The 23,161-nt window shown below is 39.3% G+C and overlaps 2 protein-coding genes across 7 annotated transcripts; one reads left to right on the top strand and one right to left on the bottom strand.

Moving 5' to 3' along the window:
- The first annotated feature begins 116 nt into the window (after positions 1 to 116).
- LOC139626645 (synapse-associated protein 1-like) lies at positions 117 to 4,675 on the top strand. The gene is made up of 9 exons (XM_071487060.1): positions 117 to 439; positions 563 to 681; positions 780 to 846; positions 1,026 to 1,099; positions 1,205 to 1,344; positions 1,487 to 1,638; positions 2,379 to 2,437; positions 2,555 to 2,699; positions 2,789 to 4,675. The coding sequence occupies exons 1-9, from the start codon at positions 262 to 264 to the stop codon at positions 2,914 to 2,916; spliced, it is 1,062 nt and encodes a 353-aa protein (XP_071343161.1). The 5' UTR covers positions 117 to 261; the 3' UTR covers positions 2,917 to 4,675.
- LOC139626650 (AP-1 complex subunit sigma-2) lies at positions 4,676 to 22,143 on the bottom strand. 6 transcript variants are annotated; one of them, XM_071487063.1, is made up of 7 exons: positions 22,029 to 22,143; positions 20,796 to 20,974; positions 18,469 to 18,577; positions 18,192 to 18,329; positions 16,396 to 16,426; positions 12,335 to 12,397; positions 9,310 to 11,023 (listed from the first exon to the last, which is right to left on the bottom strand). In XM_071487063.1, exons 2-6 carry the CDS (start codon positions 20,972 to 20,974, stop codon positions 12,345 to 12,347), a joined length of 510 nt encoding a protein of 169 aa, XP_071343164.1. In that variant the 5' UTR covers positions 22,029 to 22,143; the 3' UTR covers positions 9,310 to 11,023; positions 12,335 to 12,344. The 6 variants fall into 6 exon arrangements, with proteins under 6 accessions (XP_071343167.1, XP_071343166.1, XP_071343164.1 ...); XM_071487064.1 differs by lacking the exon at positions 22,029 to 22,143 and adding an exon at positions 21,874 to 22,019; XM_071487066.1 differs by lacking the exons at positions 9,310 to 11,023; positions 12,335 to 12,397; positions 16,396 to 16,426 and adding exons at positions 4,676 to 7,643; positions 13,854 to 13,940.
- Positions 22,144 to 23,161: the final 1,018 nt, after the last annotated feature.

Raw genomic sequence — 23,161 nt, 5'->3', positions numbered from 1 at the left:
GGCCATTTAGCTAACTATTAACTTGGGTAAAGACAAACTCGTAATTTCAAGTTTCCATGACAACCTGTTAACCTGTTAAGGGTAGGCAGTAGGGCCAAACCTTACGAATCCGCGGAAATGGGTAAGGGGTGAGACGTCACCAGCTACCACACTTTAGTCAGTTTCGAGCTCACTTCAGAAAACTGACGTATAAACGAAGTAATTAATCCTTAGGGCATGTTAAAGAACTCATTTTAACTTTGCTGAGAAAATATTTAAAGAATGTTTAAGAACTGGGGGACCTGGTTTGGAATAGAGAGCGAAAATGGCCAAGTTAAACAAGAAGGCGAGGCGATTGTTGATGTCAAGGGGGACAAGACTCATGAAGTAAACAAAACGACGGCTGATGCTGAAAGTGAGCGGACCAGTGCTGCTGAGGAGGATGCCAAGGGCCTCAGTGGTAAGTTTGATCAAGTACAGTGCAGTTAAAGTTGTGACAGTTGAGCTGAATCTGTTATGTCGCTTTGCTGGAGCATCCGTGTAACGTCAGTAACGTCAGTCATATTTCTTTGCTTCTTTGCAGGTTTCATCTACAATTTCGCCAGCAGTGCCTCTAAGAAACTGTCTGAGTCCGTAGTTGAAACAGCACAAACACTGAAGAAAAGTGTAGAGGAAGGGAAAATAAATGGAATTATTGATAAGGTAAATATCTCTCAAGTCTCTTGTAATTTAAATGATTTCACATCCTTCTTTGTTCTAAGGAAGTTTGGCCTATCGGTCGGAATATTTTCTTCCTTCAGACCATTTTGGGAGATTTCCAGAAAGAACAAGAAAAATTTGTTCAGGAGAAACAAGCAAAAAAGTTTGGTAAGTACTGAATACTGTGTTTATTTTATATTCAACCATTTATTCCTGTCTGCACCTAAGGTGGTCATTGAACTTTTATTAAAACGGTTACTTAATCGCTTGCTGACCAAAACTGCATAACATGTAAGTACATTTATATCACAATACCAGAACTACAGGCCAGTTTTTATTGTTCCTAGGTGCTGCTGTGCCACCATGGGTCGGTTATAATGAGGAGGACACCATACAGCAGCAGATTTTAGCTCTCTCAGCTGTTCGTATTAATCCTTAAAGACATTTCTTTGATAAAGAAGTACAGTTAAATTGTGCTACTATGTTATATTAAGAAAAAGTGTTTATTGCTAATTTTTTTCAACAGGACAAAAGAAATTTTTTGCGGGACCCTCCTGCTGGGGTGCATTTTCACTTTGACTTTGAGCAAATGTATCCAGTCGCCATGGTGATGCTGGAGGAAGATGAGCTCCTCAGAAAGATGCGCTTCCATCTGGTCCCCAAACAGTGAGAATATGTCACTTACTGTACACGTTGAGCTGTGTTTTCATCATGTGCATCCCAGAGCAAGAGTGGGTTTATTAAAAACAAAAATATTTTTTTTCCACCGCAGAGATGACAGTCTGTTTCTCTATGTCATTCTTTTTAGGGTGAAAGAGGAAGTCTTCTGGAAGAATTACTTCTACCGTGTGTCCTTGATAAAACAGTCGGCTCAGCTCACAGCTCTAGCAGCACAACAGGCTGCTGAAAGGAGGGATGTGGAGAAAACTGGCTGCAGTCCTCAGGATCCTCATCAAAAGGGTACAATATACTGTGTAGTGTAAAACTATTAAGTCCTGTCTTTAATCCTAATGCTCTTGCCAGTGAGGAGAATAAAGAAAATTTGTTTCAAATGATAACTTCTCACACACAAAACCATAAATGTTGAATATTATCAAAACAAAAAGAATGATGAGGTATAACCAAACACTATGTGGTAAACCAAAAAGTGAGCTAACTTTAAAAGGGCTATTTGTAGTTTTCTCTGGCACTGGATGTGGTTTCTTGCTGGAAGTGGGTGGTGGTGATTGTAGCTTGACAAGCGCTTTGGCCATCATTGTTTCTATAATACAAGAGGTTATAATACACCCTCTGAGCAGCTACGTCTTCAGGGCAGATTGGCGGCTATGAGGCCGGGGCTAGCTGGTTAGCATGTTAACTGCAGTAGAAGAAAAGACATGATAGAGACAAGAGTTAACATTGGCCATGCTCTCCACCTCTGGAGACAGCTGTTGGTGAGTAAAGGAATGAAGTTTGATACTGAACTTGCAACCTTTCTTCTAGACTGGTAGGTAAAAAGCTGTTAATGCTAATGATGGCTATGTAGCAGTATCAAAACTTACAAATAGCTCCTTTAAGAACTTTATGTACATTGTCTTTACCTTTGTTTTTGCAATGTTAAAAGCATTAGTAGGGAATAATTTATATGAATTAGTCTGCACTGTAAATGTTATGTATAAAACATGAATATCACCTTATAATGCCAAAATGATTTTTTTCAGATGTAGTTAAAGGGAAAACTCCTTCTGCCATCTGCCGTACCAAACCAAAGTCAAGGGAGGTAAGTTGCCTGTTTTCAAAGAATAAAGCATCTGAGAAAATAAGAGCTTCTGTTATAAAGCAGTAATTGGACTGAGTGTAGTTACATTCAGACTTCCTTCTGTTTCTGTATTGAAAGGATGAAGAGGAGATCTCCACCAGCCCACCTGTGTCTGAGTTTGTGAGTGATGCTTTTGACTCATGCAAGATAAATGAGGACGATTTGCGCAAAGAAATGGAACAGCTGGTTCTGGACAAGGGGCAACATACAAAGGCACAACAGGGTGAGCCTTTTTGTTGAACTGGGTTATCATGTAGTTGGTAGAGGTGTTTACCAGAGTTCAGTGAGTGACTCAACACTTGTTGTTTTCAGAGGAGACGGCGGACTGGGAGAGAGAGTTGCAGGAGGAACTTCAGGAGTACGACGTGTTGGCTGATAATGACAACCACGAAGACAACTGGGACAAAGAGATTGAAGATATGCTAAAGGAGGACAGTTAGAGCGATTAAACAAGCTCCTCCAGCCTCAGCTGTTTGATAGACACCTTTAAGGTCAGAAACAGCACCTGACAACAAATTTTATGCTCCCAGTGGAATGATTAATTTCAGTATTGGTCCTCTAAATGGATCAGGTGGAGAAATACCACTGAGTATCATTAACATTTCAGCATGCTGTTTCTGTGGCCTTTTATGAGTAAATATGTAGTTTTGTCTCCTATAGGTAAAAAAAGAGGAGGTATTGTCCCACAATTTATAAAGTACGCCTCCACACTAAATGGAAAATTTTCCTCAGTCTTGGCCTCGGAAATTAAAGCAAGATTATGCCAGTTACAGGGTAATGGTGAATTTTAAAATACTGCTAAACTAAAGCGTAACAGTAGCACAAGTCGAGAAGAGTCATGAAGTCAGTAAACTGACTCATATGTGACTCAGAAATGTCAATGTAAATTGTTATTTCTCTCACTTTATAAATGCCATTATGATGATTTTCCTGATGAAAACATCTATTTAACAAATGAATAAATACAGCAGTCTAACTATTAAAATAAAAGGAACAGTGTGAAGTATGAAATCATAGACCACAGGCTTTGATGTGCTATTCTGGCCTCACTGATGCTGCAGAAATAACAAACCAAATCGAGTGATATTTTCTTTCAATTTCTAGATGATTGAATTGTGAGCCATATAACAAGTGTGGTATATTTTGGAAGTTCATCCTCTGCCTCCATGCTGCTGACAGCAGGGCCAGAGGTTTAATGTTTTCAGCTTGTCTGTCGTCTGTATGGTCACATTTTCATGGACGTGATATTTCAGTAAGGCCTTGAGGGAACTCAATTGGCACAAACATTCACTTGGACTCAACTATCAAAGGATTTGAATTTGATGGTCAAAGGTCAAAGTCATTGTCACCTCATAAAAACACATTTTGGCCATAACCCACAATTTCATACAATAATTATGACAATTTAACTCAAATGTCTATAAGGATAAGATGAAATTATGACATTTGGTCGTGACAAATGGTCAAAGGTCAACTTCACTGTGACATCATAATGTTCTGCAAAAACACTTCTGACCATTATTCAACACTGTAACTCAGGAAGGAGAGATTGTGACCATACTTCCTGCAACTTGGCTGGTTGGCGGAGGAAAACAACCACCGGGTGGTAATTCTAGTTTTGAATGGAAATTATGCCGTGTTGGTTTTAGTTGGTTCCAATTTTCAAGTCACTTTTTAAAAGCTGTTGATAGTCTATTACTGTATAGACAGAGTATGTTATACCTGTTAACAACCTTGGACAATGTGTATTTTATCAAAACGATACTATGGATGACTGAACATACTGTATGTGTTTGTTTATCAAATGTATTGTCTCCATATTCTCACATATACTGTATGCTGACATAATGTACTCTGGAAACACGCACATTCCAGTTTGTGTCAATTTGTTTAGGAAAATGGATCCAAAATCCTTTTTCTTTTGTGTTTATACTTCTTTAGTGTGTTGTTCCATCATTGCCATTAACTTCAGTGACTTGTCTACTTTTTTTTAAGTTAATACATTTTGTTGAGTTTACAGTTGGATACAATGTTTTGTCACAAATCATATGAAACCAAAGCATAGCTTTTTCTGTCATGCGGGTTGATTGTCTTTGTCAGTACATAACAACACATGGAGACACATTTACTCTTTTTATCACCAAAACTAGGCAGTTTTTTTTTCCTGTGTCCTGTGAAGAATTAAAGGAAACAAGCTGGTCTCCGTCCCCAGAATACTTTTTATTGCTGAACTTGACAGGAAAAGATAACCTTCCTCCTTTATTCATTTCAGACACTGCAACAATAGACAACACAATTTATCCTCTGCAAGTAAACACATGTCCAGTAATGTGATACACAGGTTGCACTGCACTCATACTGTAGCTACTGTATATTTCACTTTATACACAGCATAGATTCTATAGGCCACACATCTGAGATACAGAACAGCAAACACATCAGTTATGCATGAAAATGCTAATTTGTACAGATATAAAAGTGATAATAGGAATAGATTTCAATATTTCATCATGTAAAACAACTGATATATAGAGGAAGGTGCAGAAAAAATATATTTTGGTTTTAAACAACAATACCAGTTTCTTAATACAGTGCAAGATAAACATAACATACAGAGAGAATGCCAGTTTATGATGTTTGCGCAGTCCTGTGTCCAAGGCATCTAATATGTATCTTTGTATGTGTTTGAGTTCTTATCTGGAAACTACTGCTTTAGTACATAAAAAAATCTTAATACTCTGCTATGGTTTATGACACTATTGCTATTTAATGCATGGTCACTTTTTTCAGAGTCACAGTAGTAAATAGGTAGTTTACATGCTGTACAATATGACACATTTGGCCAGAGTTTTTTATGTCAAGTCACTACCAATTTTGAGTAAACAGTGAAACGGCTTTACATGAGTGTGTATTTGTTAAAGGCCTTGCACACCCTCAGCTGCTTTCAGTTACTGTTCCTGATCAGACCTCTGCTCAGGTTGGGGTTGGGTGGTGCTATGCTGAGAATTAAATGAGGTCACCAAACTCCATGGGGCTAATGAGAATCAGAGGTCTAAACTGGTTGCACATTAACAGGTGAAACACAGGAGTGAGGGAGGTGTCAATCATCACAGTTTGTACGGGCCTATACAACCCTGGGGAGAGCTCTAATCAGGCCAATGAAAACACCCGAGGGGGGATATAAGGTGTGTCGGAGCTTTAAATTGTCATGCTGATCAGTGGTCTGTATGAAATCAGTCAATCAAAGAGAGAAAACAGGTGACAGGAGCCTTTCCGCCCTTTGTTTTGGTTTCACATCCACACTTTCACTGATGCTGAAGTCTCATCACTGTCATCCACCTCACCTCAAGCAGCATCAGGCAGCTGTTAACACCTCAGAAGCTCTGCTAAAGCCACTGCACTCTACCTGGACCAAACAGCAGCTAGCTAGAGAAAGAAGCAACAGCATGTCTACAGCAGTGGTTCCCAAAGTCTTCTATATCAGGGACCCCAAAACTGAAACAAATTAGACCACAGACCCCCATCTGATAAGATTTTTGCTTTTAGATGTTTTATTACAGAAAGTGTTAAAAACCCATGACGAAAAGAGTCACACATTCTGTTTTTGTGTTACTTAGGGATGGAAATATAGTGAAAATAAATGATTCCCCTTTTTGCTGGGATCCCTGGACCCCACTCTGAGAACCACTGGTCTACACAAAAAGTGTTTCAGCGCCGTTTTTCAGTTGCGCATCTCTCGAGTGCCTGACTGAATCAACACAGCTCTCTACACAGGTCGCACAACAGCTCACATTTTACTCACATTATATGCACATAAACACAACCCAAAGTTCATTTTTACGTGTCGAGTTACCACTCGTCACTGATCCCTGAATGCATCCTGTGTAGTCTCAGATAGAGCGCAGGAGCTGCTGCTGCTCTGTTAACATGCTGCTCACTCTGCAGCAGACATCCACCCACTAAATAATCACATATCTCCCAAAGTTGGTGGAAACCAAAACAGAGCCAAAGGAATAACTGGTATTCAATAAGTGGCCAGACAGCATCTCTGGTGAGACAGTCATGTTGCTCCCTGTGTGCTGGGCAACTTAAAAAAGCAATAATATTTTAGGGCTCTATTACTGTCATCTCACGTTAAGTCAAAGAATCTGGAGCCTTAAATTGAGCCTTTACAATACTGACTCGATATTTTCCACAGTAACAGTTTTTTCATTACAAAAAAAAAAGAAGAAGAAGAGAAGCACAGTAGTAAACATGAAAAAAGAACAGTCCATTTAGTTCAGTAGCACATCACAAGTTAATAAATCAAACTCTGTATTTACCTGCTACATTGCAGTGGCATGCAAATGCAATAATGGGAAAGTAACAGATTCTGTCATTTTAAATGGACATCCATCAGAGATTAAGGCATTCAACATTAAGTGGGATCCTGTTATTACAAACCAATAGACCAAACAGACTGTACGAATGGTAACGGTCAATAAACAGAGAGAATACACATAATATGACATACAACATTTTTCTGTTTTAAAGTTCATCACCAGCCATTTCACTTCAGACTGTAGTGGTGCATTACAGTGTAAGCACAGTGTTCAAATACCAGGTGTAAGGTGTTTGTGCTTGAAATTACTGTCACGTTCATGATGATCACAATGCATTGTTAGGTGAGGTGAAATGCAACTCTTTGGTTTTGTTCTTGTAATACTTTTAACTTCCCTTTGTAATATATACTATTCTGTTTTTGAAAACATGAATCTACTCCACAGAACAAAGTGATCCCATCAGCTTTGGTCAAATTGAAATCGAGCGGTTCACTCAGTACAGTGTCTCTGTAGCTGGAGAGCAGCGAAAACCTTAATTATGCTGTATTTTACCTTGGTAACAGTTAACGTCATCACACAAACAAATAAATAACTCAGTAGGACGTACATAAACAGTGCAACATTGTTTGTCTCAGAAAAAAAGAAAGCAAAGGCAGAGTTGTGGAACAGATGCACAGTGTGTGTGTGTGTGTGTGTGTGTGCGCTCAAAGATGAATTGGAGTGGTATCGGCTACATACAGCAGTTTAGCTGGCAGATGGAGGAGTATGTGGCAAGTGGATGACGGTGAGCATCATGTTTATGTCAGTCCAATTTCCTCCAGCACGCTGCGTGGGGTCTCTCCTTCCTGTGCAGGGAGAGAGGAACCAGAGCTCCAGTTAAGTGCACAGTGAGCTTCACGTCACACACTGATCACAGGAGATTTCCACAACAAGAACACAGTCACTCAACCATGCAGACACATACACACTGCAATGACATATTTTACTGGTATAATGTCATTACTATCTCAATAGCAGTAATGCTGGGGGAGATTTTACATGACATGACGTGGCAAACCATTCAATTGATGGCTCAATGCATATAGTTAAAACAGGTCAAAGTTAAAGCTGCAATATTCAACATTTGTCGATACTTAATCAAATGAATATATGTAAAGTGAAGGGGCAGCTCACTGTAAGGACAACACAACTCTGCAGGTCAGCTCACTCCAATGTTTGGGTGTAATACTGCAGCTGGTTAATAATGTTAAAGCTGCACTAACTGACAGTTTCTATATTAACACTGAGTCAAATTAATGCATATAAATGGAAGGTGAAAGGTGGCTCACAGTAAGGAACCAACAACTCAGTTAAGCCTCCAAATGACACATTAATATTTGAGAATTTGATAGTACATTAAATTAAAGGTCCCCTGCTGTGTAGCAGAAGTTAGTTTACATTCAGTTTCTCACCAATATACATTTCTTATCTTTGAAGCCCAACAAATGTGTTGAGTTTTTCATTTCAAACTTCATTGTTTACATCCATCTTTCAGTGTCCCTCTTCCCTGCCTTTGTGAACCCACTGCTATGCCTCTTTGCACCCTACAACTGTCTGTCAGTGCAACAGAGGGAAACTGACAGCAGGAGGGTGTATGACTTCGATCGTATATGTGCACAATACAAACAAAACAGGTGTCCACTCATAAAAGCTTGTTGCAGTAGCACTGCAAGTGGTCAGAACCTCCACAGGGCACATTTAAAGCTGCATTAATTAAGATCCAAAATCAAATTAATACATGTTAAGTGAAAGGGGTGGTTTGGAGGAGGGGAGCCACCACTCTGTAGTTAAGTCCACCCATCAAATTCTACATTAATATTTGGGGATTTGATACTGCTATTAGTTAAGAGCTCTGTTAATGAATATATTATATCTATATGTGCACACACACAAAATAAACAAGTAAACTGGTCAAAACACCTCAACCAATTATTTGATATATATTTACTTTTCTTTCATGATGTAGCTATGCTAATGTGTATAAAGACACAGACGTATACAGGAAAACATGAGAGCTGGTGGCTTTTGGCAGAAAGGAAGAGAAGCACTTACTTTGGCATCCTAAAGCAATGTTCAGCACAAAGTAAAGAGAGGATTTGCATCAGAGCAGTGAGACAGAAATCTCGCTTCATGGTAAGAGGAGAAAAACAACCCAGTTCTACACAGTGAATTCAAAGTGTCATTTTGTTTTCAGTGCAAAACCCAGATTTTGAAACATAAACTATGCATTTTCAACCAATTACAGACTTTTCCTCTCAGGGTAAACTTTGATGCAGTGATGTATCCCTTGTCATGGGTTATGTAGGCTAAATCCCTTCATGTGAGAAGCAAATGGAGCTTAGCACCATTCTGTGGTGAGGTTTCCAACACAGGGGAAAACAGCTGCAGAAAGACTAAATCACTCAGCTCGAACTTAACCATAAACACAGGGACCAAACAGTTATATCAAAGAAAGACACCAGTGTGCTAAAGTGACAAAGAATCATAAACAATTTATTTATTATCTATTATTAACATTGATAAAATATCTTCAATTAATCATGATAGTCTATTAATACATTCTGTTTTTATTAGTAGGACATATATGAACAAAAACCAATTATATAAAACATTTTAAGTGCTTAGTCAGTGTACATCTAAGTGTAAGGCTAATTAGTTTAATTGTGGTTTGATGTCTATTATCCTTATGATGTAGAAAGCCATAAGAGCCCTTAGTTAATCAGTGTGTAGTGCAAATATTTCTTCAGTATTAATCCCATTGATATTACTTACCTTGAGAGTGGCCTTTTTGCCATTTCTTTAAATAGGAAATAATCAGGGTCTATCAATAATTTAAAAGATAATGATAAAGAATAACAACTCAGCTAATTACTGGACAGATACTGAAAAGCTAGGTCTTCTCTCTGTCCCGTGGTCAGAGCGAGGGCTTGTTTCATACTTATAACAACAACAAATCCTAGAAATCACATGAAGGTCAAAAAGCTAAAATTCACAAACTGTATGTATGATTTGAACTAGAAAGAAAACAGGTAACACATGACTCCTCTTGCAGCCAGTTCCCACCCATGACTGATGTAACGTGGATTCAGATCAATGAGGAAAGCAATAAAAATATGAAATACAGGACTGATGGGATTAACACCTCCTGGACATAATAATGACTTAAATGATGAATATGTGTTTAAGTATCATCAGAATTTGTAATCTGGCCTTCAAGCATTTCTGATGAAAGAGTGCAGTTACAGTGAAATACTGAAGGTTTGCTGTACACTTAAACACAGTCAGACATATTTGTGCACCTGTACTACAACCTGCGCAACAGGGGGCAGACTTTCCCTACATATTTGAGTGGCAATTGCACAGATGTACAGAAAAAGTTGGGGTCATGTAAAGACCATCTATCATAACAAAATACTGGATATGACTTGTCTTATTTAATCTTGGTCTGATGTTAAAACCACTGGTTTTCAGTCATGTGTCGACACGATCCAAAAGTTTTAAACCAGAACAACAGCAGCTGATTTAAACTGATTTTAAGTAATTAGTAAATTAGCTTCTGAAGTAGTTTGTTGTACTAAAAAGAAAGGTGTAATTTTGTTGTTTGGTTTGTTCTTCAACTTGGAAACATTTTAGAACCAAAGCCGATAAGTGGACCTTTAGTTAGAATAATCTGTCAAACAGCATATTTGGGTTGTATTGACACATGACGGGAAACCTACTGCATTGCTTGTGCAATGAAACAAAACAGTAAGTGGACCAATGACAGGCATGTCACAATACATCACCACAAATAGTATGACTCAATAGAAATACTGATAAATACTAATTTCAGTATCAGTGGACAATATTAAAACATTACATTTTCAGGCCCCAGTGACAAGACATTGACCTTCTTCTCCATTCTAACAATCTGGCCTAAATTGTGTTTATCACTTACTTTAGTTTTCAGTTTACTTTTAAAATCAGGACAATTGTATCATGACTGTCATGTATCCAGCTGAACGGTGAACTGAGAATATTATGACACCCCCCAAACCAATGACAATGACAGGTGTTCAGAGGGAAGAAAGAAAGGTGCCAGGCACTGAGGAGCTCAGCATGCAGGGTGGATAGCAGCAGCAGCAGCAGCAGCAGCAGCGATGGCAGCCAATCAGTACACAGGCACATTAAAGTACTCATGACGGGGCTGGGGGGAGAGAAATGCATACGACTTAGAAAACAGGAGAACATTGAGTCGTAACAGCCACCTCATTCAGACACTTCATTCACAGGACATGCAGGAGACACGGCAGCAGGCAGGAGGTATCACTCAGTGACAAGAACAAACTCCCATCACTGTGTCCCCCTTTTACTGCTTAAGAAATGCTTTGACATTTTGGGAAATATGCTTATTCACTTTGTTTCTGAGAGCTACATCAGAATGGAGATACTACTCCCATGTTTGTTCGTTAAATATGAAGAGCGAGCCAGGAGGCAGTTAGCTTAGCACAGAGAGGAAACAGTGGACAGGCAAAAAGGCAAAAAAAAAAAAAAGAAAAGTTAAATCAATGACTCACTGGCTCTGTTTAAAGTTTAAAAATGTGTTTACCAGCATTTCTAAAGCTCACTAACACATTACATCTTGTTTGTTTAATTGGTGCACAAACAAAAATGTAAACACAATCATTTGTAGTTTTACATGGAATTATGTGCTGGCATGGTAGAGACTCCAGGAAGTCACGAATGGATGAGAAATATTCATTTGGTGACTCTTTTTACCTTTAGTCAGGGCCAAGCTAGCTGTTTCCCCCTTTTTCAAGTCTTTATGCTAAGCTACGCTAACCACCCTCTGGCTCCAGCTTCATATTTACTACACAGACAGAAGAGTGATGTTGTTCTTCTCATGTAACTCTTGTTAAAAAAGTTCATTAGCATATTTTTCAACAAGTTCAACTATTCTTTTAAAGTTCCTTTGAGCTGGAATTTTTTTTTCCTACTTACCCACAGCCACAAACTCACAGCGGTTTTCATGACTTTGTTAATCTTTATAGTAAGAGTGTGCTTTGCTGGTTGAGATCATACTTTCAGTAAGGAAATGCAGCCACAAACCTGCCTGAAGACGAATGAGGAGCTAAAATAGTGAAATTCCCCCATTAGTGCAACATTCATTTCATTTTAGGTGATAAACAGAAACAGTTTCAACAGTGCACTGCTTCACTTTTTATCTTATTAAACTGATGTAACTGTGCCCATCTCATGAAACATTTGGTGGTGTGGACAGTGTCAATGAAATGTTACACATAAAATGAAAAACAAAGACAAACACACTAGGACAGACTGTGTTTTCAGTACAAACATGTACTGTCAGCTGTGGAGAGACTGGTACTACTGACAAGAAACCAGGAATGACGCCAGGAACACTTTCTTAACCAGCACGAATCCAGCTACAGACAGACTGATATACACAGTGAGACTAGTTCTGACTATGGGGCTCTACTGGTACAGAGAGAGTATTCACCTCAGCCGGCCTAATTCTGGAAAAGACCAGAGGACTCAGATGCCATATTTGGGACCATCACACCTGTGAGGCAGACATTTTTATAAGGACAAAAATAAACAGAATGATTCAACACTGAGCCACTCGGGTAAAGTCTGAATTTCACAGGGACCTAAACATCTCCAGTATGTGCTCAGGAACCGGGGGGTTAACTGTGCACCACCACAATAACTGTGACCTCTTCACTGGGACGTCTTTGCTCAATTTATCTCTGATGTCTCACATGCAGAGTTGAGCTGAGCTGGAAATCTTCAGAGGCATCATTATTCCAAAAGAGGCTCTGCTTGCTGGCACCAAACTATTGGCCAGCTCCTGAGAAATGTTTCATTAAAGGCTTATTAAAATAGCTTCAACTGAAATCCCCTGTGGTATGTTTTCCATGTAATTACTGAACTATGCACTTACTAATGCCTTCAAGCACAAGGCCCTCATTCCAAATGTGCCCCAACTCAACCTCTGCATCCTTTTAACCAAGGAGTTTTTATATCCACTAACTTATATGCACATGATGTTTAGATTTTCTGAAAGTAACAATAATTTTTGTCCTCCCTTATAAAAAAAGAAAGAAAATCGAAACAGAAATTATTTATTATCTTATGAACCATTTGTAGGAGAGTTGATGAGGAAATCCTGCATTTCACCACAGCACTCTGGTGTCAGTTGATTACTAAATCACACTGACAAGGAGTCCGTTTACTAAATAGTTTCTCCATGTGCAGCAGTAGCAGAGGACTTTTTGAATTTGATCTGATTATTTGTGAGAAATTTGACAGATTTATGTCTTCAGCAAGGACCAATCGGCTTGGGGCTGAGAACCACAGACAGGTAGTCGTAGAGTGTTGACAACAGATGGTCGGTTCTGGTCGTTTGTTGAGAATAAGATAAACAGGGTATAGAATTATCTGTTTATATCTTAGTGTTAATTAGAAGATGATAGTTTGTGTAACATGGTCATTGTGGTTCAAATGACACCACGTGTAAAAACCTGTGGAATTACAAGTAAATGTGAAAGATTGTCAGAATATAGTGTTATTGTTCAGAAATCCCTTTTCCCCCATTTCAGAACAACATACATCACTGATCAGAGCAGTTTCATTCAGTGCTGTTAGTAAAACAACAGGCTCGTCTTCACACAGGCGGCATAGCTCTTTCACTTTCATGTTACAACTTAGAGTTTAGAGACAATTGTAAAAAATACAAATTGCATCCATGATAAAAAAGAATCCAAAAGGAGTACAATGATAATAAAAACAAAAAAACTATTCACATTTAAAATGTAACACGAAGTGTTGGGTTATGCCGCCTGTTAGTGAAACTGAGTGTTTTCAGACATGTTCAAAATGTTCAAGTTTGAGTTCATGCCTGTTATGACCTTTATATAGTGTCATGTATTTTTCACTCAGACGTACATGCAGGTAAAAGTTCACGGCACGCACAACTGGAAACCCATGCTGGCTGACTGCACCAGTCTCGTAGTTACCAATTGCCTGGATGAAGGCACGGATGGACCCTAGGCCCATTACAAGAGCTCCTCATTTGGCAAACTTCCCCAGTCTTCACTCTGGCTCTATAAATACAGAATTGAGCCAATCAGAGGCGGGTTTCTCATGAGGTTTTGACCCCACTTATTCCAAAGTAAGAATATAAATGATTTTAAAAAGCTCCTCCCCTCATACACCTTAAGAACTTACCATAAGCCCTTTAGGATCACTGTACAGTATGTTCCCTACAGTACAGCTCCCTGATGGTACTGCTGACTGTAAATCAATGAGCAGCTTCACAGTTTGTCCTTGGGGATTATGGACTTGGCTGCCTCAAAGCTAACGGTTTTGGGCCACAATCAGCTTTTCTAATGCGTCTCAGCTTTAGTGCTCACTTCATTACTTTGGGCTTCTTTGCATTTTCAGATTGCCAACATTAGTAAAGTCTCTATTTTGCCTGAATGGTGTCTTATTCATAGCTTTATGAAGCAGTATTACATATATGGTGAATGACTCAAATCAAAACCTTGATGCACATGATTAACATAGATCTATCAAATATCAACGACTGGGCAACATTTTTTATGCTTAGTCATATAAATATTCACACAAATAGACAAATAGATAAATACAATGCACTTTTTAAACTTATATATAATATTAATATTCTGCCTCAGATATTTTTGTCACACAAAATTAGTGGAATCTTTGCCAGAATTGTTTAATGCTGTATATTAAAATCATCCCCCCAAAATTGCAGCGTCGGTCATTATCTACATTTCACATCACTTTTCTCCAGTGGATGTTAATGGGCTGTCAGCAGTGGCCTGATTTTGCGTCCCAGAACTCATTAGCAGTGGTCTTTTGGTTCACTAACTGACTAAATGTTGAGCACACAAATCCAGTAGAACCCATCAGCCTGCTGACAATGATTAGGTCAATAGTAGATACTACTGTGTAATAAAAAATACATTATGTGTTTTTGATCCATTTTTATGTATTCAAGATTAAAAGCTGTCTTCACAAGTTAAGTCTCTGAAATCACTGACAGTGTTTTGACAGTTGTGCATTCTCTATGGAAATGAAAAAAAAAAAAAAAAAAAAAACGGTTTCAATTGAATAGCTCTGCTGTAACACATACACTGTTTCTAATTCATTCTATCACTACAGAGTAAAGATATGTGAATTATGAAATGTTTAAAGGTCCCATATTGTATAAAGGTAGATGTCCATGTCTTTTTTGATTATAAAGCAGGTCTAGGTTCTATATTAATACTGTGAAAGTATCAAAGCCTCAGTCCAGGAAACTGAGCCTTAAAACGAGCCGTCAGGACTTCTGTAACTTTGTGATGTCACAATAAAGCCCCTGGACCCACCATCCAACCTTGCAGGATTTGGTTTCTCTGAGTGTTTACCTGAAATCTGCTATATTCTTATTCGATCACTCTGAATACAGTCAGCCAATCAGAAGAGAGACTCAGATCCTCTCTTCTGATTGGCTCACTGACTTGTTGTTACTAGAGCTCCAGAGAGGGGCCTGAGAGAGGAGATGTAAAACTACATTGAGATGGTTTTTGGTTCTTAAAACCACAAATATATATTCTGATGGAGATCAACACTTCAGATAAAACACAGGGATAATGTAAAATATGAGACCTATAAGTTTTTGGTTTTACATTAATGGACAGAAGTGCAGGGGAAGCTCTTCGTTCTGACTGAAACACAGCTGTGTTTGTGACCAGTGTTTGTCAGTGTGCTGCTGAACATGCTTACGGTCAGAATCATAATTACAGTGACACTGTGGTTTTGCTACTGTAATTATGCTCCCTCTATGCAAAATGCTAATGTGGGCCAGGAGTGTTTGTGTGGTCTCAGCAGTGCAGACAATGAGGACTTGTTTCTGGGCTACACCACACCACTCCCCTCACTCCTGCATTCAAACAAGACTGAGATATTTTAGTGATACTGAATGTTTGGGTTTTAATTGTGCCATCAAATCACCCCGTGTGTCACATTTTTGGACTTATATGTAAATATATGTCTGGCTTTGCAAGATGCATATATCTCTGTAAGTAATAATAGATTTTACAATCCTGTGATACTCCCTGGTCGTCAGGAGTCTACCATGAGGATTCAGAGACTCAAGTCTGAACAGCTTTTTACTACTTTTCTCTCTCTAGAGCTCAGCATTACTTTTCACAGTCATCAATGCCACCGTAACAAATGTAAGCTCCTCATGAAAAGTCCCTTAGGGTGAATATTAAGCACAACTATAAACTTGTGCTATGATATATTCCAAGTAGATATGCTGCTGAAGAGGAGGAGTTATTGGTTAGTGCTTTACAGTTACACAGATATATCAGGGATGGAGTCATTATAAAGCAGAAAAATGCACCAGCAACTTCAATATCTGCAGTGTGCCCCTGACACTTGAAATATTGCTGTTGCTGGTGCTTTAGTGTTGTGGTGGTGAATCTACACTATATCTAAAGGAGCTGATCTAACTCTAGAGCGAGTTGTTTGGGTTTGAACAAACTGTACCTGCAAACAGGCGCATCTGAAAGTCTATATTCTGCAAATCACAACAGTAAGAGAGAAATATGTGAGCTGAAATCAAGAATAAGATCAAGCAAATTAAAGGGACAGACAACACAGCACTGTGAAGCAAATCACAAGAAATAAAGTGTAAAGTTTTTGTGAAAAAAGGCTGCAAAATCAACTGAGTGCCATATTCATACAGCTTCATAAAGACAGCGGTAATCAGGGAAGTGTGTATGAGAGACACACCATGAAGCACGAGCAGCCCAAAATGGACCAAGGCTAAAACACAGAAATGCTACGATCTTCTTCTTCTTATAAGCAGAGGGTAAAGTAAAGTAGTTAAAGCTCATCTTTCACAAAAGCTCAGTTATTTAAATACATTTAAGTACTTAAATATTTTAGCCACTCTGCTTTGTCTTTAACTATGTGATAATAAGCCCCTTTACGCTGACTAATGAATAATAAAAAAACTTTACATTTTCATGAAGTTAAATTGTATTTTTATGTGATTTATGGTAAATGTTTTTCACTTATACAGTGTATTAGTATTAAGAAACTACCTCTCTATGCAGTAGCTTTATTTTTACTGATAGAATCTGTCTTTCTTGCCCTAGATTGGCTTCACACAAAAGACAGGTTCACAAATGATTTGACATGTAATCCAGTTGCTGTTTGTATTTTTATCTCATGGATAACGGCCTCACTGTTTATTCTTCTTCTCTTCAACCATATCAGAGCTGGTTTAAAATACTGATAAACATTTCCTACTGTCGCTGCTTCACATTAAAGCATTCACCTGGAGACTCAGAGTATCTTTTACTGTGAAAGGTCACTGCAAAGTATACGCAGCACTGACTGCTACATCTTTTGGACAGTGGGTCAGTTTTAAAAAAGATTGAAATTATAAAAATAAAAAAGGTCCAAATATTGCAAAAAAGTTTCAAAACATGGTTGAGGTGTTAAAAGTTTATGGACCAATAAAAACACAATGCGACACTACAACTACTCAGGCTACATCCACACTGCTGCGTTTTGACGTTTATCTCTTTTGCTATGTTTTTGCCTGCCGTCCACACTACTCTGTAGGTTTCAAGCCCCTTAGACTTCTGCTGGACCCATTTCAGTTTGAAAAAACAGAGACCCTTGGAAACGATGACACAGACGCCCACGGTCGCTTCCTGATTGGCTCTTATCAGCCTCCACTACCAGTGGTGAAAGCAATGTGGATAATGAATTAGAAGTGTTACTGACCTTGCTGTCTTTGCTAGCAGCTGTTGTTCAGAGAATTTCTGCATATTAATGCTACATCTGTCCTTGCTGTTCCTCGTTTGTAGTATTTTGTGCCAGTTATCAACTGCACTGAGTAGACAATCTGCTTCCTGTTTACACAGGCTTGTGCCCAGTGTATGTAAATGGTCATGTGTTTATGTGTTTTCAGGAGTGTTAGTGTGGACTGAGATTGTGTCTGATATGGAGCTAAAATGATCTTCTGGATGGAGATCGTTTTCCTCTTAAAATAAAAACAGCAGTGTGGACGTAGCCTCAGATAAAACTGCTTTGAAAGGTTTTAACTGTCCTTTCTGTTACCACCAGTAAGCACAGGTATCACCAAATCAACCAGGACTGAGGCAGGACTGTAGTAGTATAAAATATTCAGACTCAGATTTACTCCTTGATTCCACCTTCCTTTGATCTGCCACCACAGTGAGGGCAGATTACTGATGGCGTGGGAGAAAAACCAGGTCTTGAGTATGAAATCATTTTTATTCTCACTTTGATTTCACTCGTTGCCTTACCTCCTGCAGCAGGTCAGCCTGCTCAATGGCCTTTAACACATTCTTTTTGGATGTCTCCTGAGCCTCCCCACCCAACAGAAATTCATCCAGAATGAAGTAGGCCTTCTCAAAGTTGAAAATGATGTCCAGCTCACAAACCTGTTAATCACAAAGTAAAGAACACAATAATTACAAAATTGGATTTTAAGTCTACATTTAACAGGTGACAAACAAACACATGGTATAATTACACAACATGTACAATAATAAGAGAAGTGAGGAGACAGCAGAAACGCACACTGCCAAAGTATTTATCCAGCAGCTCCACATATCTGTGGATGATCTCCAGGGTGATGAGCTCATTGTCCTGGTCCTCTATGGCACAGCAGAAGTACAAGCTGGCATATCTGCAACAGAACAACAAGCCAGCCAAGTTCAGCTTGACAATCTAAATAAAAAAATAACAGCATTTAAAAAAAGCATCTTTCAGTGGGGAAAACTGCAACGTCAACCAAGAAGAGCTGACTGTATGCATGGATCTCAAAGTGATATATAATGTACGTGCTTTCTCCCAGCTCAGTGTAATAGTGCTGAGATGGCGAGTCTCTGTTACCATCACTGACTGCTGTTTACTGTGTCCAGGGTATTCATTTAAAAGCCAGACGCCGGATGCAGAAGGCTGCATCAGTTAAGCCTCATTCTGCCATGGTTCCTTATCCCTGATAATCCTTGAGGCACTCTTTAAGCATGTGATGATTGGCTCATAAAGGAGCCGGTCAGTTGATCCCTCACAACCAGCGGGTCAGGGGAGCACAATGGACCCAACTCTAGATTCTACAAAGACAAGCATAAAGAAGCAAGTCTCAAATTTGACAGGACTGGAACGTGTGGGCATTATTGATTCCCGTTAGTTGATCAGCTTTCCTTTTTAAATTTTTTAAATTATTTATTGTTTCATGGTCCACTCCATCCTCGTCTGCTGCTTGTACAAGTTAATGCGAGGCACAGCCAGGCTCAGCAAACAATGACCTCAGTTCAGTTGTTCAGGCGTCTTTGGCACAGTGAAGTGAAACAGCACTTTTACTGTAGCTGACTCACACAGCGCACCAGCACGCACGGCTACAGGAAATGCAGATCTTTACTGTCTGTTGCATGTGACGGCCTGACAACCTTTTAGGCTGTTAGTGCATGTTTCACACATGGCAGGGAGCTCAGAGTCTTACTTGGAGCCACATTGCAATGTTGGCTCTGGCTTTTATTTGTGAAGACAAACTGAATCTATGTTTTTCATGGGCCTGAAGACCATACAACATGTCTTCATGTCACATTCGCACCTTGACATTTTTCACTATTTCCCTAACTATTTTTGACATTTGACATTTGAAGACAAACCATTTTATTGAGAAAATCATCACACGTTGGTCTATAATAAAAAGAACCACTGGTTGCAGCCTGAGACATGCTGCATGTTTTCATGAAGGTTGTATGTTACAACATTAGTTGCTGCACCTTATTAAAATCTCTTGCTACAACTGTGAGCTGTGTGAAGACAGGGAACTCTGTGCTTCAGTCTTTCCAGATTCCACTTCACATTTTATATTTCATGCTGTGTAACTGTACACCACACACAGCCTACATATCAAACAGCAGCAGCAACAGTTATTGTCTTTGCTGCATCAAAACAAATTTCCACTGGCTGTGCTGAGACTCATTTGGCTGTGGAGCATACCATGTATGAACAAATCTGACCTGACAACTTGCTATTTTCATTTCTTCTCACTGTCATATGTCAAAAAATAGAATAAAATAAAGAAATAGCACACCCAAACGTCGGTGGCCCTTCACGCCTTCTTAAAATCAGAACGTCTCAACAGATACTGAATCATGTTCTCAGAAGAATTACCGCTCTTGGATCTCTTCACCTTCAGCACAAGTATTGTTCAAGTTTGGCAAAGAATTATTACATCAGCACTCAGACAGCTTCCGAGAAATCTCTTCTGACATGTGAGTAGATGGGACACTCTCTCCTCATTAACGGTCAGACAGCTGAGAGCTACACAGAAATATGGAGATACAGATTTATTCTGACCACAGCAGTACAACCTGATCCAGAGGTAGCAGCCCTGATCACTTGTTTTATAACAGCTCTATGCCTTTTAATTGAACTCAATAAAAGTCAATTTAATTGTTATGAATAAACACAGGCACATATAAAAAAATAAAAAAACAACAACTAATAATTATGAAAAATTCAGAGTCATTACTTTAAGATATTCAAATGGTGAACAAACATCTGTCTGGTTGAGCAATGGTGCAAAGTCACTGATGGGTCAGCACCTCAACCGCTGCGTTTGTCTGGCCCTGATGGGTCATTTGGGTTCACGAACAGTCTGGCTGCCTGTCCGTTGGCACGGCAACAAGGCATAATGAGGCAAAATGAATGCTCTTTCATGTTGTAGTCATAATGCCTTCCTCTCTTTGATAACACTCTCTCCTGATTCTCCAGCTGAGCCACGTCTATGAATGATGGGTCTATGAATTGCCCTGGGAAGTGTGAAAAACTATATTCTGTGAGCGTTCAGCCAGAAAACATTTTGCTCATAAACAAGTCACATTTCTACGCACCTCTTATATACAATCTTGAGGTCCCTCCACTCTAGAAAGCTGCACATTTTGGGCTTTCGAGCCAGGACTGTCTGCACCAGCTCTCTGGTGATCTTCTTTTTCTCCTTATCAGACAAAGGCACGTACCATTTTTGAAGCCTGAGCTTGCCTTGTCGACTGAATAGAAGCATGAACTGCATCTGAAATGAAGAGATGAGGAAAAAAAAAAAACAAAAAACAGAGGAGCTGTGAAACACAATGAGAGACGAGGGGGAAAGAGTGGGTGGTTAAAGACAGCTGCAGAAAGATTCAAAAAGCATTCAAAAGAGCACCTCCGCCCACTTTTTCTGTGATGCCAGATGTAGGAATTAGGAGTCAGGCTGATTCTGACCAGTTTTTATTACTGTAGGACAAGTGACAGGTGCAGGGGACAACACCAAGATACAAGATGAATTAAATTTGATTGGATCAATCAAAGTCAGGATCTTTACCTTAATACAATAATGTAATACACACTCAGCTGGCAGTTTATTAAGTACATCTAGCTAAAACTAACACAGTCTAATACAACAGTCCACCAATAAACCCTCCTTCATGCTGCAGTTTGTGGTGATATTTAACTATACTGCGTTATACAGACAGGTGTTATTTAGTCTACACTCACTGATATAAGTGAGGGGGACCAAATACCACAGACCCCGGCCCTTGTAACGCAGTGCAAGTTGAACCAACACCCCTTTTAAAACAAACTAAAACAACCATGAAGACAGGATTCACCGCAGGACTGTTGTACTAGCCTGTGTGAGTTTCGGCTGTATTGCAGGCTGCCTAGTAAAGTCCCAGCTGAGGGTCAATGCCAGCGGGATAGCTAACCTGACAGTTAGTTGTTGAGCTATTAATGTGTTGACTGCTGCCATGTGTTAAAGATAAACAGCGCAACCGCTTCACTTCGGGCTCACATTCAGCCTGAACAGTTGACAACACATAACACGCTTTAAATTCTACATACATGTGGAGAAAATAACACGAAACAGTCGTTTAAATGGACACATTTCTACCGTTAAACCGAAAACATGAGCAAAAGGATCATCGTCTGTACCGTTACCAACACAGCCCAACGGAAGTGCCGTTAACACCGTTGCTGAGTGTCTGCCCGCTCCGCCACCGCCTCGCCGCTTTAACACGACCCGCGGCCAGGCGTGGGCACACGTTTTCATGTACAGGGTGAAACAAATTGAAGTGAGAACTACTTACCGTGGACAATAACACGGTCTCCCCCTCTGAAGAAGCGAGCCGCCCAACACCACCCTGAACCAGGGCCAGCTGGCATCAAACGTCCTGATTGGCCAGAGAGGTGCCCGCGGCGTTGTTCATTGGCTGACATGTTTTCGATAGTCCCTCCCTTTTCAACGCTTTAACTCAATATCGCGGATATGATAGGCTGGTGTAGACATCAATCAAACCTCAACCAGCCGACTGGTTCCGCCCAGTTAGAAGTCACCGACAGAGGCGGCGGCTGAATGTTTAAATACAGGCGGAATAACCAGGGGAGCTGTTGCTGCAGACAGCGGCCAAGATGGTAGCAACGTATTGGCGAATATTATAATCAGAATATTATATAACAATATTATAATATTATACCCAGAATCTACAATTCAGATGAATCCAGTATCTTTTCTTTTTTCTGGTTTGTCTTGCAGAGTCAGGTGGTGCAGCTCTGTTATTGAAAGCTCTATTTTTCCTGCAAATTTGCACCATTAACACACAACATCCACTAAAACAGGTCCTACATTTTTATGATGTGGCTCCGTCTTGTTATTAGAATGTTCAGGATAAAATTGTGTTTTTAATCTAATTAAAACAAGCTAACTAAACACAGAAAAGCTCAGGCTAGGTAGAGTTATTCCAGCACAGGAGTCTTTGTTTGACTCTTGGTCTCTGGGCCTAATAGAGTATAAGCTTGAGGGCAACAGTGTACATATGGGGCCCAACAGCAAAATTTCCCCCAGGGCCGTAACAGGTTAATCGGGTTTTGGTTTTGGAACGTAATGTTAAATTATCATTAATATTGTCTTTGCTCTGTAAAGACTACTGTGTATTACTGGTTTTTTCCCATCTGACCTTCCAAGGGACTACAGATGTGAACTAGCTTGAAGCTTTATGTTGAAAGTTGTACATGGTCTCTTTTAAATGATCTAAATAAATTAAAAAAACTGTAATGCTTTCATCGTTTTTCCGGAATTATTATGTGTTCATATTTTCAATTTTCATATCCCTGTATAACATTTTGCAGAGACAGACAGCTAATTTAAGTTCTGAAGTTGTTGCCATGTGTAAATAGAATAATAATTTGTGCACAGAAGATACAAGTTTCAGTGGAGTTGGTG

Source organism: Trachinotus anak, unplaced genomic scaffold (assembly GCF_046630095.1).
Source record: "Trachinotus anak isolate AG129_WGS33_773 ecotype Australia unplaced genomic scaffold, CSIRO_AGI_Tana_v1 ptg000010l, whole genome shotgun sequence".
Taxonomy (NCBI): domain Eukaryota; kingdom Metazoa; phylum Chordata; class Actinopteri; order Carangiformes; family Carangidae; genus Trachinotus; species Trachinotus anak.
The sequence above is the reverse complement of the archived record's forward strand: the minus strand, read 5'-3'. Positions and strand labels throughout refer to the sequence as shown.

Coding starts and splice junctions, on each gene's coding strand:
- LOC139626645 (XM_071487060.1), top strand. CDS start 262: ATGTTTAAGAACTGGGGGACCTGGTTTGGAATAGAGAGCGAAAATGGC. Junction 1,345..1,486: donor TTCCATCTGGTCCCCAAACA/GTGAGAATATGT, acceptor CATTCTTTTTAG/GGTGAAAGAGGAAGTCTTCT. Junction 1,639..2,378: donor TCAGGATCCTCATCAAAAGG/GTACAATATACT, acceptor GATTTTTTTCAG/ATGTAGTTAAAGGGAAAACT.
- LOC139626650 (XM_071487063.1), bottom strand. CDS start 20,974: ATGCAGTTCATGCTTCTATTCAGTCGACAAGGCAAGCTCAGGCTTCAA. Junction 18,330..18,468: donor TGGATAAATACTTTGGCAGT/GTGCGTTTCTGC, acceptor TGTGATTAACAG/GTTTGTGAGCTGGACATCAT. Junction 12,398..16,395: donor TCAGATGCGCCTGTTTGCAG/GTACAGTTTGTT, acceptor TCTGCCTCACAG/GTGTGATGGTCCCAAATATG.